This window comes from Geospiza fortis, unplaced genomic scaffold, assembly GCF_000277835.1.
Source record: "Geospiza fortis unplaced genomic scaffold, GeoFor_1.0 scaffold188, whole genome shotgun sequence".
Classification (NCBI taxonomy): domain Eukaryota; kingdom Metazoa; phylum Chordata; class Aves; order Passeriformes; family Thraupidae; genus Geospiza; species Geospiza fortis.
In genome coordinates, this window is record NW_005054337.1 from 2,651,551 (window position 1) to 2,667,267 (window position 15,717).

General features: G+C 46.9%; 1 protein-coding gene across 2 annotated transcripts in view; it reads left to right on the forward strand.

The window, feature by feature from the left end:
* Window positions 1-3,596: 3,596 nt before the first annotated feature.
* The window catches only part of ASXL1 (ASXL transcriptional regulator 1), a 13,111-nt gene continuing 990 nt past the window's right edge, over window positions 3,597-15,717 (forward strand). Inside the window, exons 1-12 of one of the 2 annotated variants that reach the window (XM_031058005.1) lie at window positions 3,598-4,264; window positions 7,328-7,436; window positions 8,507-8,627; window positions 8,702-8,796; window positions 9,132-9,225; window positions 9,493-9,645; window positions 10,044-10,207; window positions 10,303-10,399; window positions 10,824-10,929; window positions 11,345-11,960; window positions 12,684-13,350; window positions 13,816-15,711. In XM_031058005.1, coding sequence (XP_030913865.1) covers window positions 4,209-4,264; window positions 7,328-7,436; window positions 8,507-8,627; window positions 8,702-8,796; window positions 9,132-9,225; window positions 9,493-9,645; window positions 10,044-10,207; window positions 10,303-10,399; window positions 10,824-10,929; window positions 11,345-11,960; window positions 12,684-13,350; window positions 13,816-15,551 — 4,014 coding nt within the window. In that variant the 5' untranslated portion in view covers window positions 3,598-4,208 and the 3' untranslated portion in view covers window positions 15,552-15,711. Of the gene's footprint in view, window positions 4,265-7,327; window positions 7,437-8,506; window positions 8,628-8,701; window positions 8,797-9,131; window positions 9,226-9,492; window positions 9,646-10,043; window positions 10,208-10,302; window positions 10,400-10,823; window positions 10,930-11,344; window positions 11,961-12,683 lie in introns of both variants that reach the window. The other variant, XM_005422200.3, reaches the window with a different exon arrangement.

Below are 15,717 nucleotides of genomic sequence, written 5' to 3' on the forward strand. Positions count from 1 at the left end.
CGCGGGAGGTGCCGCCGTCCCGCTGCGGTTCCGTGCGTGCCGGGCAGGGCTGCGGGGACGGTCCCGCTCGTTCTCTTCCTTTCAGATGGTTTTAAAGCTCCGTGGGAGGAACCGGAGCCTCCGGAGAGGGCACGGCCGCTGTCAAAAGTTTCTAGTTTAATTACTGACGGTGCGGGTCCTTCTGTGCACCGGCAGAGCCCCAGGGCCGGTGGCGTGTGCTGGGCTGCTGTAGCAGCAGCTGGACTGAACATCCCTGAATCAGCCCGTATTTGGTCACTTTTGGGTTTAGGAGATGTGGCCGTTGAGATGTCTCAGTCCTTTTGTCTTAAAGAATTTCCTTGTTGAAGGGTTCAACTTCCCAGCCCAGCTCTGCCCTGATGATGTCTGTGGGAATGCTGTTGTCATTGCACCGATGCACTGGGAGGAAGGTGACTTCCCTCTGTGAAGCCTTTGAGCAGTTATGAAGTAGGAAATCTAAAAAAGAGAAATAACTTCAGTGTCTTTCAGGGAGGTAGTCAGAGGTTTGATTTAAGGGCTGCATGCTGAGGTGTTTGGGCTGGCTGGCATTTGGGTGGAAGGAGCTGGCTCTCTCCTGGTGACCCAGTGCCACAGGTACAGCAGTGCCAGGGATGGAGTGAGGGATGATCCAGCTACTTGGATGTGAATGGATCCCACAGTTCCTCCCCACACCCCTGTCAGTGGTGTACAACTCATGAGGATATATGTATTCCTTCTGTGTAGCCCCTGGACTTCTGCAGAAATGGATTTAAAGAGCTTGAGGGTGATTTGTTTCCTTGTTTTTTTTCTGTTGTGTGTGTTTGTTTTGGTTTTGCCAGCCCAGGTTATGTATTGAAGCTTGTAAACATTCAGAAGGAACAGTGTGGGTGAGTCCAGTGAGGCTCATGTCTTGTACTGAGGTTGTTCAGGATAACTCTTGGTGCTTCTGAGCAAGATTTTTTTGGCTATTAGAGTGTTTTCTTACTGCTTGCCAGGAGAAAACCTAATCAGACAAGCATCTGACTTCCAGCAACTTGCATCATCTTTTGTGTGTAAATGATAATATTTTAGACCCATGTGGCTTTGCTTGAAAAACTGGAGAAGGGCATAAAGCAGCTACTGTGGAACTTCACAGCAGGAGCCTGGTGGTCTCATTCTCCATCCTGCATTTCTCCTTGGGATCCAGGTTCTTTGAACCAGGTGTGTCCCTGCAGATGGCAGGGATGCTTTCCTGGCAGGTGACCCTGGGGGCAGAGGCTGTGCTATGTGACCTTGCACAAACTCAGCTCATTCAAACATCCTGAACTCTGAGAGGTGAAAAAAACTCAGTGTTTATAAGCTGCCCAAAGCAGCACATGAGACTGTAACTCTAAAGCAGTCACCTAATACACCTCATCACCCTTGTGTGATGGGGAAGGCATTTCTTCATACAGTTCCTCTCACCTGTGTTCTGGCCAGCACCTCAGGCATGGTGGGTGCATGAGATGTCTGAGCCTCAACAGCACCTTAGAGCCATTGATGAACCAGAAATAGAACGATCTCATACTAGATTATCCACTTAAAGAGACCTACAGTTGCGTAGCTGCACTTGCAGCTTGCAGGACTGATTGTAAATCCACTAAAAATAGATCTTTATTTCACACTAGGCTTACACATGCTCCCTGTCAAAATGCTTTTAATTTCCCTCTCTGACGTGTGCTGGTGTATTTTGTATTCTGCTCAACATTTCTGAGAATCACAGGCAAAAATGTTCTTCAGTGTTGCTCCTCCTACAGAGCCAAAACTCTGCACGTTCCATAAAATAAACTTGAAAGGTTCATCTGGATGCCCAAAGCCATGGCAGGATCCCACAAGTGCTGTCAGAGCTAGATGACCAGTAAATTGAGGAAGCGATGTAAACTTCCATAATGAGGGGTACAGGAACCCCCAGCTACCACTGCTGTAAATAGTGGAGGGGGGAAAATTCTGTTTTGTGGGTAAGGAATAGCCAATATTGAAGTTGTAGCTTTGGGTGGAGGGCTGATGTGGTGCTGGGAGTGTCAGGTTGGGGAGGGATAGTAGGGGCAGTGCTGGAGACTGGGATTTGGTGTCTAAAGCTTGCAGGATCCTCTCCTCCAGTACTTCCATTAAGTGCTCTGTATACTTAATACAGCTCTTGATTGGAAATTGTTCCCCTGAGCATAGATTCTTTTATGTGTATGTAAATGCTCCTTTGTGCTCAGTTTTAGGCCACATACTTCACTTGCTGTGTCTGTCACTGGAGAGAGGTTTGAATAATTCCCTGATTTTTTGGAACAGACGTGTTGTATTTTGCAGATCTCACTGGGCTCGGGAGCAATGAGTTTCCTGTGTCAGCTGTCTGCAGCCTCTGAGTGATGGGGTGACAGCTCAGGAGGGAGGCATGGAGACCTTGTAACCTATGGAGGGAGGAAAAAGTGTGATGGAGCTGTATGGAATTTAATTAGCTTACTCTCTCTGAATATGGCTCATCACTTGCTTTGATTTTTCTTTACGCTCTTTGTGTTTTCATTGGGATTTAACTCAAGTTAGTTCTCTAATTCTCTTCCCCATGAGGTTCCTACCTCGTTCTCAGAAGCTTGTGAGCTTCAAGCATCTGCAGAATACCTGTTGGGTGGATATGATTAGAGAAATTCCATTTGTAGATCACGGTTTAGCTTGGAAGGACCTTTAAAGATCATCTTGTCCCTGCTACAGTGAGGGACACCTTCCACTAGTCCAGGCTGCTCCAAGCCCCATGCACCAAGCCATATCACAACACACAGCTGAAGTGCAGAACTGCACTTGGGTTTTTTGTTACTTGTGGAGATGGTCTGAGGTGCAAATGTTGGCCTGCACAGCTTTGGGGTGATTTTGCTCACGTCCCATTGGCGTGGCTGCTGCAGTGACTCACTTCTAGATGTCACTGATAGAAATGGGGCATCTGGGTCCTTCCTCTGGCTTCCCACACCAGTCAGACTGAGAGACAGCACCGTGTTGCTGACTCCTAAAACGTGGGGACAGATGACACCGGGGCTGTGCATCGTGTGGCCGTGATGCTGGGGCAATTTAGACCATGGTTATGAAAAAGTTCCTGAATGAATTCCTGTTGCTGCTTTCCATGCCTGTTCCAGGCCATGGCCTGTGCCTGTCTCAGCCTCTTTTTGCTCGTGGCCCCAGGTCTGTGGAGCTGGGTGCCTTTGCATTCCAAGAGCAGCACTGTCTGCTGCCGGGGAAGGCGCGTGGTCAGCAGCTGTAGGGTAATCTGCTCCCAAAGAAACTGAGTGGTTTACATCTACTGCAGCTTATTTTTGCTCATTGTTTCCTGTTTATGTGGATAATCTTCTTATCCACAGAAATGTCCGGTCCTCTCTTTGAATCCTTGAGTTTTTGCTTCTAGACATTTCGGAGCAGTAAGTTCCACAGGCTTAAAAACAATAAAGTAATAACCTCTTTACTTCTTTGTATATAAGAGACAATTCTATTATTGGTATAATATATGAAAGGATGAGTTGTTATTTATTGTGTTGCCTTTTAATATCTGCTTTTCTTCATTTTATGTCAAAGGCAAGCCCTCTTAAGTCTTTTTAGTGTCTCTAGCCAATTTTTTTTTCCCAAATCCTTTACTGTTTTTTTGTCCTTTTCTGAATTCTGTCCTTCTCTGACACGAATTCTGACTCTTAACTTGTGGTTCCCTTCCTGGGATGGAGTGAAGATGAAATGAATGCAGTAATCTGAGGAAGGTACAGTATTGGATTGTATAGCTGCACAGTAATACTTCTAGTGACAAAAAACCGCTGGATGCTTTGTGGAGAGGCAGGAAAAGGTTTTACATTGTTACAGGTCACCACTGTTCAGTTTGGAAGGTTTATGTGGCAGCAGCTCCATCTAATGTATAGTGAAGTCTGGTAAAGCTTCCATTGGGTGGGGTCAAGGCCAAATTCTGCTGCTTTTTCTCCTCCATTTTTGTATTTCAGTTAGTTGGGGAAGAGGTGAAGGTGAAGCCTTTTGTGGCTTTGATCCATGTTCACCAGGATCTTGAGCTAGCCTGAAATTTTACTGTGTGTCTTTGCAGGTGAACCAAATTTGAAGGGGCACATTATTGGGTCTGGGCCACAGCTGATGGAGTAGTTCTGGGAATGCAGAAGCCAGTTCTGTAATGACACTTGGTCTTTTTGTCTTTTCAGGTGCTGGAAAATTACTCAGATGCTCCTATGACCCCAAAACAGATTCTGCAGGTCATAGAGGCTGAAGGTCTAAAGGAAATGAGGTTAGTATTGATGATTTTGTCTAAACCAGTGTGCAGCATGGGGGAGGCAGTGTATGAAGGCTGGTGTTGCTGCATACAGTTCTGCCTCATCCCCAGCCCACTTTGCTTCCCTTTTTCTCTTTTCAGCCTGGTAATTTCAGATGACAGTACAGACATTTATATACAGATTGTGAGGGTTTCTTTTGCACTGATAATAACTGGAAAATGTTCTTGGATTTTTAGATAATATACAGAGTCCCTTCATCCATCTATTGTGAAGTAAATGCCTCTTGCAGATCAGGCCCCTGCATTGTGCTGTACTTACACTCACTCCCATGGTTCTCACATAAGTAGCTCCCAGCTACAATAGTTTCTGCTATTGTGACTTGAGTTTGAGAACAGTTTAAGTTTTATCTCCTCTGATGCTTCATTTCTAGAGCAGACATTATGTTTTAGAAGAGACAGTCTTCTCTATGTCCCTGGCTTGTGCTCAGATTCTTGAGCACCAGGAGAGCACAGTTCACATCACACAGTTGTGGCTCTTGACACTGTAGGAGGAGATGCCCATCTCAGAGTGGATTTCATTTGGAAAAGAACCTGATACAAAGCCTTGGAAAGGGCAGAAGTGGGAGACTGCTTTCCTTGGTTAAGTTCCTGTGAGCTTCCATCTGTTTCCATGACAGTAGTAGAAATACAGAGTGTCTTGCAGCTCAAAGAAAGTGGGTAACTGTGATAGTCCAAATGCCTCAGTTGCTGCTGCCTGGCAAAAAAAAAAAAAAGGAAGTTTGACTACCAGAGACACGAAAAGCTGCTGTCCAGTGATGGACTTCTGACAAATCCAGATGCAAGGACTGTTTCTGGTCTTGCTTCTCCCTCCCTTTGTTTCTATGGACTGTTTTTCACTGTGGTGTTTGCGTTTCCTGAACCTGTCCTTTACCCAGCTACAGAAGGTAAACTGATTTCTTCTGGGACCTAAACGTTAGGCTTGTTTCTGCTCCTTGTTTGTGTGAAATCAGGAAACAGCTGGGGCGTTTTGAATAGTGCAAATCAGTGACGTGTACAGAGGTGCTGGGTGTGGGACCTGCTGTTGTTTGGAGAGGCATGAGGCTGGTGTGTGCTGCTGCATCAGATTTGGAACTGTTGGAACACCCACCTTCCATGGGCTTACAAGGAGGCTGGGGAGGGACTTTTCACAGGGGCATGTAGTGGTGGGACAAGGGGCAATGGACTTCAGGTAAAGGAGGGAAGATTTAGTTTGGATTTTAGGAAGAAATTCTTTGTTGTGAGGGTACTGAGGTCATGGCACAAGTTGCCCAGGGAAGTTGGGGCTACTCCATCCTTTGAAGTCTCCGAGGCCAGGCTGGGCAGGGCTTGGAACAACCTGGTCTGGTGAAAGGTGTCCCTGCCCATGGCAGGGGATTTGGAACAAAATGGTCTTTAAGGTCCCTTCCAACCCAAACTCTTCAGTGATTCTGTGATGCTTTCTGAGATCTTCTCTGGTTTGGATGTGGGCAGTGATTTCAGTAGAAATCAGATTTTAATGAGGATTTTCATCAGGGGAGCTTTGCTTTAATCAGTCTTTTGCAACTCTCTCACATAAGTCCTGTTCCCTCAGCAGGCAGTTGAAGATCTCTGTGCACAGGCTGTCCCCTGCCAAAGATAATAGCAGGGCTCTTCACACACATAAATTATCCTGTGCTTTCCCAGTTTTTACAAGTGACCTGTCACACTGTGTAAGTAAAGACCAGACTTTGGAACATGTGTCATGTTAAATCCCACAAACCTAACTCATTCCTTTAAAGGTCGATGGTTTCCCTTGGGATATCTGCTTTTCCTTCCCTGGTCATTAATTCTCTGCTTTAAGAAAAGATTGTTTTCTTCAGAGTGTGATTGTTTGCAGGATAAAGGCAGTGAGCCTGCCTGGCTGGATGTGCAGCAGGCTTTGCTGGTGCTTGTATAGAAGCTCTTCCTGAAACTCCATTTCCTGAAGGAAATAGCTCAGTGCCTTGACATGGTTTTCCTTCTGAATCAGTTCTGAAGTGGGGCTCCCTGGTTGGGGGGGTCATGGTGCTCTGCTGGGAGGGCTGTGTTCCATACCAGGCACTGACATTCCCATGACCCAGTACCATGCTGAGTTTAGCTCCTTGGTAGAGTTTTAACTGCTTGAGTTTTTTTCTTGTTTTGGGGAAAATTACTTAGTTTGCTGTTTTAAGAGAGCTCTGTGGCTGGTGAGTGTGCTTGGAGTGTCTGGTAAACACAGAGGGGAAAACACTGTCTAACAGGACTGAAGGCTGGAAATTTTGTTCACATGATCTGAAAGTGATACAGGGTAACTTTGCCTGTTGCAGTGGAATGTGAAGAAATGTCCAAAACCCAGGCACGTACAGGGTGGAAACAGAAATTCTATGTTTTCAAATTGACAATTATTTTCTTTGAAATATTTTATCTCAGTCCAGTTTTCAGTTTCACTTTTACTGTGATTGCAGTCAGTAGTGCTCTAATGTGTCTTCCAGACAGCTTTCTGCCCGTACATGTGGGACTTACTGGAAAACACCATATTACGTGGCACAGCAGTTCCATCAATGTGAGTGCAGGATGGGGCTTTAACCAGGGAGTTATGTAGGAATTAACAAATGAGAGCATCAGAGCCTTTGTATTGAGCTCTGCTCGAGTAGTTTGGTCAGTGACATATCAGGGAGACACTCCAGTAACACGTGTGTCTGTAGTTTGTTACATCTTTCTACTGCTGAATAAATCTGGGGGTTTTATAAAATCAATCCAACAAGGAAGGATTCCAGGAGAGGAGGGGAGGAAACAGATAATAAAAGTTAGAAATGTCTAAAAACAGATAAGGATAGCTTTAAAATTGCTGTCACATTTACTGTTGGCTGTGATGTGCAAGGCTGATGTACAGGTCAGAATGAAACCAGTGACACTGTTCTGACTGAAGTGCCTGTCTCATAAAGTTAATAGCATCACCTCTGTTCCCCTCATCAGCTAAAGGATGCCCACTTAACCAGATCTTTCAGGCTGTTTTCTTGATAATCTATTTCTTAAGCTCTCTTTTCTCTGTCTCTGCTGCAGTGGCACATCTCCCCTGGCCTGCCTCAACGCCATGCTCCACTCCAATTCCCGGGGAGGGGACGGGCTCTTCTACAAACTGCCTGGACGCATCAGCCTTTTCACACTCAAGGTAAATGCTGAGCTCTGCTCCCAGCTGAGGGCCCAGGGGTGAGTTCTGCTCCTTGTGCAGGGCTGAGTGTTACCCTGTCACTGAGCATCATGAGCAGTGAGATCATCATGTGAGAGAGGGTCTGGAATTCATTATTTCCTTGGAGCTTGTACCTTTCAGTTGTATTCAGCCATCTATGATAAATTCTTTGAAAAAACCCCAACTGTTGTTTCTTGAATCCTCTTACTTCTCTACCTGGTGTCCAGCTCAGGTGGCTGTTCATCAGAACAGATCTGTGCACTCCCTTGCTGCCAGCCACAAGGGAAAACACCCAACCAAGGAATTGGTCCAAGAGCTTGTAGTGACAAGTAAAATCTTGATGGGAAAATGTATATTCATTCTTCTGGCTGCTTGTTCTGTGTTCCACTACATTCTGTGTTATTTAGCATCAGTATTTTCCTCAGATCTTAAAATCTCTCTGGAATACTTTTTTATTTTTAGTTTATTGTTCCAGTAATATTAAATATTGAAAATATTTCTGGTCCTGAGGTTTTCTTTTGCAGTGTTTTGTACTGTTGGATTCCCTGATAAATATCAACTTGATCTCAGCTTTTTCATTTCCATCTTTTTTCTGCTGTTAGAAAATCCTGTTGAATTTACACATTTTGCTGAAAATAGATGGCATTGAAATTGCTTTTATTGTACAAGTAGGAAATACATCTCCTAAACTTAGTGCTTGGTCACTCTGATGCTACTTGTTCTTTCATAGTGTGATGCTTGTCTTTAATATGAACTCATTACTTATAGAAAATTATAACATATTACGAACCTTTCTATTAAATTAATTATTATTAACCTGGTATTTTGGGTATGTGTTACTCGTCTAGGAAGGGGCTATGAAGTGCTCTTAGTTTAGGTGACTTCTGTTCCGCTATGAGCCCAAATATACTTTAAAATCCCTTTCTGCATCAAGGATTAAAATAGGGAAAAAATTGAAGGTTAAAGTGTATCCAGTTAACTGTCTGGTCCCATTGGTGTAGATTTGTGAGGGAGGGAGGGCTGTAGCCACCCCAGTTCTGTTCCCCCTCTAGAAAGATGCCTTGCAGTGGTCCCGGAACCTGTCAGTGCCAGAAGGGGAGGAGCTGGAGGACACGGCAGATGCAGAGAGCTGTGGGTCCAACGAAGCCAGCACTGTGAGTGGTGACAATGATGGTAAGTGTCTGGTGACATTAACCTTAAACTCCAGGATCTACTTCTGTGTCTGACTGAGAGTTCATCTCTTTCAGTGTCTCTTGATGAAACGTCTTCTAACGCCTCGTGTTCCACTGAGTCTCAGAGCAAGGGACCTGCTACCAGGGAGAGCTACAGAACTGCTTCCCAGGTAGGAAAAAGTCGGACTAATGGGGTGGATGAAGCCTTCAGGGGACCTTTCATTACTGTTGGGGTGATATGACAGGGACTGTTTGTGCATAAGTGCCCCAGAGATAGTTACGAGTCTGTCTCCTTGGACAAAAAATGGCAGGATGTTGTGAGATCATGTATGGGAAGACAATTTTGAATTCTCTGCTAGTCCTTAATGTAGTGTTGCCTGAAGATTCAGCTAGGAGGAGCCAGGCAGCTCTTTTAACTGAGGAGGATGCTGCTTAGAAGATTACTATACTCTTCCATAATGCCTTCATTCCTTTGTTTTGTTTTTGGTTTCTCTCTGGTCTTCAGACAACCAAACAGAAGAAAAAGACGGGTGTGATGCTGCCACGGGTGGTGTTAACCCCACTGAAAGTAAATGGGGCACACATGGAGTCTGCCTCAGGTGAGCATGGCTTTGGGGGGGTCCTGATAACCTCACAGACCTCTCTCAGACAGTCCTCAATCATCACTGTTTACCTGAGGATTTCTGTAACATCTGCTGAGAATGAGTGAGACTGCAGAGTTGTGTGTGTGTTTAACTCACTCAAAATAGTTGGTACCCTGTAATAGCAGATTTGTTAGTAACAGAGAATTCCTGTATGTTAAACCACTCTCCCAGTTGGGCTTTGACTGTTCTTTGCATATTTTTATGATGTTGTTTTGCATTTAGGCTTCACAGGAAGGCACGCTGATGGAGAGAGCAGCAGCACATCCAGCAGCAGCAGCAGCTCCTTGGCCCTGTGCAAAACCAGCCTGCGCAGCAGGACAGAGATCAACAGGGATCCTCCACAGCTGCTCAGGGGCATCCGAAAGCCCACGGCTGGTATGTGCTCCTGGGTAAATAACTGAATGGTGAAAAATAACTGGTGATGGTGAAGTCCATATCTGTTTGAGAAAAGAGTACCAGGAGGCATTTGATGACCTGAGGTCACAAGACAGGTTTTCCACCTTGAGTGCTAGTTATAAAATTGTTTAAAAGATTGGCTGGTCTGAAGAGCAGCATTGAGAATAGTACCTGAATATGACAGAACTGTGGCCTCATGTCAAAAATCCAGATGTGGGTTTATTAATTACTGTGCTGGAGAGTCATTCTTCACACTTGAATACTGCAGTCTTTATCATGTCTCTTGCTCTTTTTGTTATTGCAGTTTGACATAAATTTCATGCTGAAATACTTCTGTACAACAATGTTAATTTTATTTGCCTGTCCTTAAACTCCAGGGCAAATGAAACGTAACAGGGGTGAGGATATTGACTTTGAAACCCCAGGCTCCATCCTTGTCAACACAAACCTGCGAGCGCTGATCAACTCCAGGACCTTTAACGCGCTTCCGTCGCACTTCCAGCAGCAGCTGCTTTACCTCCTGCCTGAAGTCGATAGACAGGTGAGCACTCAGGTGTTTTCCCTTCCCTGATTACCTCTTCAGTGTGGAACAGCTGGAGCTGATGTGTTCTGTTTGTCCTGGTTCTGTCCTGCTAGGTGGGGGCTGACGGGCTGATGCGCCTCAGTGGCAGCGCTCTGAACAACGAGTTCTTCACCCACGCTGCACAGAGCTGGAGGGAGCGGCTCGCTGACGGTGAGTGCCTTTGCTTTCCTGGGTGCCTGGGGAATAGCTGCTCATTCTGTAGGATTTTTGGTTTTCTTTTGCAGTTAATTAGCGGGAACTTAGTACAGCTTTGCTGCATGTTGCCCCCAACTTTTTCTTTTTTTTTTTTTGTTTTTTTTTTGTTTAAAATCAAAAATACAATTTCTTTTGGTGCCATGGGACCTACGGGATTAAGTGGTAAAGGTGTAAAGTAGTGCCAGACTTATTTTTCCTCTAAACAGGATTTTTCCTGGAGCCACAGGCAGCATGTGGATTCAGAGTGGGATGGGAGCAGGGTGTTAACAGCAGGTCTGCCTTTCATATATTTAGCTGCTGTACAGTTCAAACACTAGAGGTTGCATTTGCAGAATGAGTTTTGTTTGGAACTGAATTCCAATCTCTTGCTTCCATGAAGGTGAATTCACCCACGAGATGCAAGTTCGAATCCGGCAGGAGATGGAGAAGGAAAAGAGAGTGGAGCAATGGAAAGAGAAGTTCTTCGAGGACTACTATGGGCAAAAGTGAGAAATTTTACCATGTCTATTCTGCTTTATCCATGTTTATGCAGGTGGCAGAGTGTGCTTCTCTTTGTGGATACCTGAGCAGATGCAGCATAAACTCCTTGAAAAACACAGGTTGTGGGGTGAATCGTTCCAGCTGTTTTTCTGGGAAAATCCTTAGTGGAATTGGCTGAGTTCAGCAGAATTTTGTAGCCCATCTTTTCTATTTCCAAGAAAAGTCGATGATATTTTCCATCACAAATTTTTGGGGTTTTTTTCTCATTCCATGTGATAACAATGTGGAATGTGTGGGTTCTCCCCTTGAAGGATGAGTTAATGAGTCTTTGATGACTCTCTGCCTGTGTTGGCACTATTCAATAACACTGAAATTGGGATGAGCTTTAGCTTTGAGCTGGCTTTTGTGTTTGCCTTACAGGTTGGGCTTGACCCAGGAAGAATCCCAGGCACAGAATTCAGTGCAGGAGGACGCTGAGAACAGGACAGAGCTGTCTGTTAAAGGAGAGGCAAGGCTGCCGCGCGGGCCGACCACGCGCCAGAGGGACGGGCGCTTCCGGAAACGCTCCCGGGCCGACCTGCGCTGCCGGGCCAGGAGGAGCCTGTACAGACTGAGGGAGCCTGAGCACACAGAGACTCCCAAAGAGCCTGCTCCCGTGGGGCCAGATCCCTCACTTCATAAAGAGCCAAAGCCTGAGACAGACCTGAAGAAAGATGATCTGACCAGCCCCTCGGCTGCAGGATTGAAGGCAGAGAGTACTGAACTGCACCTCTCTCCAGAGACTTCCAAATCAAACAGCAAATCAGAAGATCCATCGTTGGCAGCTACCAGCAGAATTCCCAGTTTGCCCCAGGAGAACTCTGCTCAGGAGTCCAAGGAGCAGAAGAGGAAAAGCTTTGAGGAGGCTGCCTCTGCGTCCTTCCCCGAAAAGAAGCCCCGGCTTGAAGATCGTCAGTCCTTTCGTAACACAATTGAAAGTGTTCACCCAGAAAAGCCACAGCCTACTAAAGAGGAGCCCAAAGTCCCACCCATCCGGGTAAGAAAGAGCTTTAGAGCTGCTGTATCTCAGGGCTGCCGTGCTCAGTAGTATCAAAACATTATTAAAATGTCAAGCGTTGCCATCTTAAGGGAAGGAGTCGAAGGGTTTCATTGGTAGAGCTGGTGAAGTGCCTCTGACTGCCACGGTTTGCTGTCGTATTTAGACAGGCAAAGAATGGAAAATCATCCCAAGGTCTTTGCACAAGAGCACAGGGTAACCTTGACTTACTCCCTTCATTTGCATTTCTGTGGCTACAGAAACACTGCCTGAAATGAGCTGACTGACTGCAAAAGACCTTGAAATCGTGTTCTTTATCCTGTCTAGTTTCTGAGTTCTTTTCCTTTGCTTTTGGACAGAATCTCATTGTTCCTCCTGACTTTTTCCATTTTGACCAGGATACCCATTTTGGTAGCTTCAGGGCAGTCATCCTGGTGTAGAGAAGACCAGTTTGATCTCTAAAGACGTGAATATAAATAACTTATTTCGTGTTTGCTTGCAGCCTCTGGTAAAACAATATTAGTGTGAACTGAGCTTTACAGATCACAGAGCAGAGGTTGTGGGACCGTGCTGCTTCTCTGCCCAAGTTCATTTCTAAGTTGAGGTTTTTGTTGAATTTTTGTGCTAAGAATTGTGATGAGCAGTTGCCATCATAGTGAAATGAAACGCATTTCACTGGAGATGGGCAGTGTTAGAACTTACCACATTTCCCTTTTCTTTCAGATTCAACTTTCACGTATTAAACCACCCTGGGTGGTTAAAGGTCAGCCCACTTACCAGATCTGCCCCCGGATCATCCCCAGCACGGAGCCCTCCGGCCGGGGCCGCCCTGGGGCCCGGACCCTCGCAGACATTAAGGCCCGTGCTCTGCAAGCCCGAGCCCAGCGCGAAGCCGCCACCGCCGCCATCGGAGGAGGGGGTGGCCCTGGTGGGGGGAGAGGCTCCGATGAAGGAGGCGGTGGAGGAGAATCCAGCGGCCGTTCCCAGCACAGGAGATCCAAGAGAGCTCATGGAAAACGTGCGTCAGATCTACAGCGAGCACAACTACAGCTGTCTGTTCATCTGAGCGGAGGGAAGGCTGACTCCAAAGGGGCTGCTCAGGAAGCCAGCGTGAATTCCTGCCTCTCTTCCAGACAGGATCACTCTTCCTCAAAAAGCGAAAGGAGCAGCGTTCCGGGCTGTGCCACAGGGTCAGGGGACACTCAGCCTGGTGATGGGTCACCCAGGAGACCGTTCTGTGGTTCTCTGACTGTGTCATCCTTGGACAATGCAACTCCTGAGAGGCAGGAGGAGAGTCCTGAGCAGCTCCTTAGTGCCCCAAGGACCGAGCTCCCATCTTGTGCTGCATCACAGGAGAGCACAAAGCTGGGATGTGTGGTTCCTGTGGTGACCAGTGTGTCGTGTTCTGGGGGGCAGGGAGCTGGGGTCAGTCCCATGGGACACAGGGCTGTGGTGGAACTCAGAGATGTTGGTGCTCCCACCATACAGCTGGATTATCCTTCTGATGTAAAGCAAAATTCCTCCAGTTGTCCTTTTCCACCAGAATTGTCATCGGGTGTCTCAGAATGCCATGATCCAGAGAAGGTGTCTGGTTTTAGATATAACAACTCCCAAACATTTCTGGAAAAATGTGTTGCTGATAATACCTCCAAAACGGTGACTGTTGGAGTGAAGAAAGCGATCCCTGCAGTGTGTGACACTGCACAGCTGCAGGCGGGGAAAGGCAGTGATGGCAAACTGAGTAATGAGGAACAAAAGGCAGAGGCTCTACTGCAGCCCTCTGTGCATGGTGACTTTATTTCTCAGAATAGGATAGATACCTCTGAAAAACTCCTGCAGCCAAGGGAGAGGTGCCCCAGAACCGAACCAGAAAACGCACATCAGCCCCTGGGAGAGACTCAGGAGTTGAAGAGAAGTGGCGATGAAGAAATACAGAGTACACACAGTGAAACAACAGACACTGCTTCCGACTGGGAAGGGGACATGGCTGATGAGAATGTGGAGGTGGAGATGCGTTTCAGAAGTGTCAGCTGTAGGGAGGTGGCTGGGAAAGGCTCTTCCTGTCACAGCAGCAGTGAGAAACGCAATGGTATTAGGTCAAAATTGTCTGTGGAGACAGAGAGTCCAGCCTGTTCTGGGGACTTGGTTGCACCCCCACCTCAGAGGTGGGGACCCCAGAAAACCGAGCGTCCGGCCAGCTCTGCTCGGCCCGTGTCCTCCATCGAGACCAACAACCCTTTGGTGATGCAGCTGCTGAAGGGGAAGCTTCCACTGGAAGAAGTTCTCCCAGTGTCTCATGTCAACATCAAGGTGGAAATTGCACAGCCAGTGCTGCAGAAGCAGTCAGAAGGCCTCTCCCTGCAACTGGACAGAGGCAGCGGTCACTATTTTGGCAAAGAATCTTCTCCAGATGTAGGAATAAAGACGAGTGCCCAAAGCAGGAGCGATGATGTTCGCTCAGTGAGATCTTCCAAAGATCCCCAGGAAAAGACCTGTGGATCAGGAGCAATATTATCTGGTGTAGAGGATCAGGCTGTCCCAGAAAAACATTCCAAAGCTGGTTCAACTTTAAGCTGCCAAGACCAACTGGCAAACGTGGCAAGTGCCTCTCTGAAGTCTGAAGATGTGGACCCTCGGGAAAGAACATTTTCTTCCTGTAGCTTTGAGGATCAGAAGGAGTTGCCCAAGGTCCACCGGATGCCACAGCACAATCCGTTAGCAAGTGTCACAGCAGGTGAAAGCCCAGAGAAGCTGAATGCCTCTACAGAACCTCAGTTTTTATCTCCAGGTGTAACTTCTCTTGGACCAAATCAGACAGGAGGTGCATTGGTCAATAAAAATTACAGCGGGGTTCAAGGCAAAAAGCTCTTTGGTTCTGGTTTTCCTTCCAGCCCCAGTGTGAGGCTGCATCACTCCAGGGCTTTGGAACACAGTTCAGCCATGGAAACCTTGTCCCCTGGCAAACAGATTCCCTTGGACAAGGGCTGTGCATTGGGAGAAGGAATCCCAGCTGCCAGGGAGGAATGGACTTCAAAGCAGCACAGCAGCACCCCGGGAGGGATCAGAAGTGAGAAGGTGCTGATGTGTGGCAGCCCAGCCAAGAGTAATGCAGAGAACCGGGGGGATGTAGCCCAGCAGCCCACGGAACTGGCTGGGCACACACAGAGAGAGCCACTGGTCATGGACTGGCCCTTCTTTAAGTTTTCAAGGGATCCAGGAAAAGGACAGTGTCACCCTTTGGAGCCTTCATCCATCCCCTCTCAGCTCAATATCAAGCAAGCTTTTTATGGGAAGCTTTCAAAGCTGCAGCTTAATTCCACCAGCTTTAATTATTCATCCAACACTCCGGCTTTCCCCCGAGGCCTTGCTGGGAGTGTGGTGCAGCTCACCCACAAAGCGAACTTTGCTGCGAGCCGGAACACGGCCCTGGCTGTGCAGATGTTTGCTGACAGCAGCAGCGTCGACGAGATCTCGTTCCAGTGCTCGTGCAGCCTCAAAGCCATGATCATGTGCAAAGGCTGCGGCGCCTTCTGCCACGACGACTGTATAGGACCCTCTAAGCTCTGTGTATTGTGCCTTGTGGTGAGATAATAAATTATGGCCATGGGACAGGTTGTATATTCAGTGTGTGTATTTTGATAACGACTGATCCTAACGCCTGTACACAAAGTACACAAAGTACTCTCTGTTCATAGTAGAAACGCTGTTACACTTTGTTTTGGTGAGGAACGTTGAGCTGCCTTCCCACGGAGGTCCA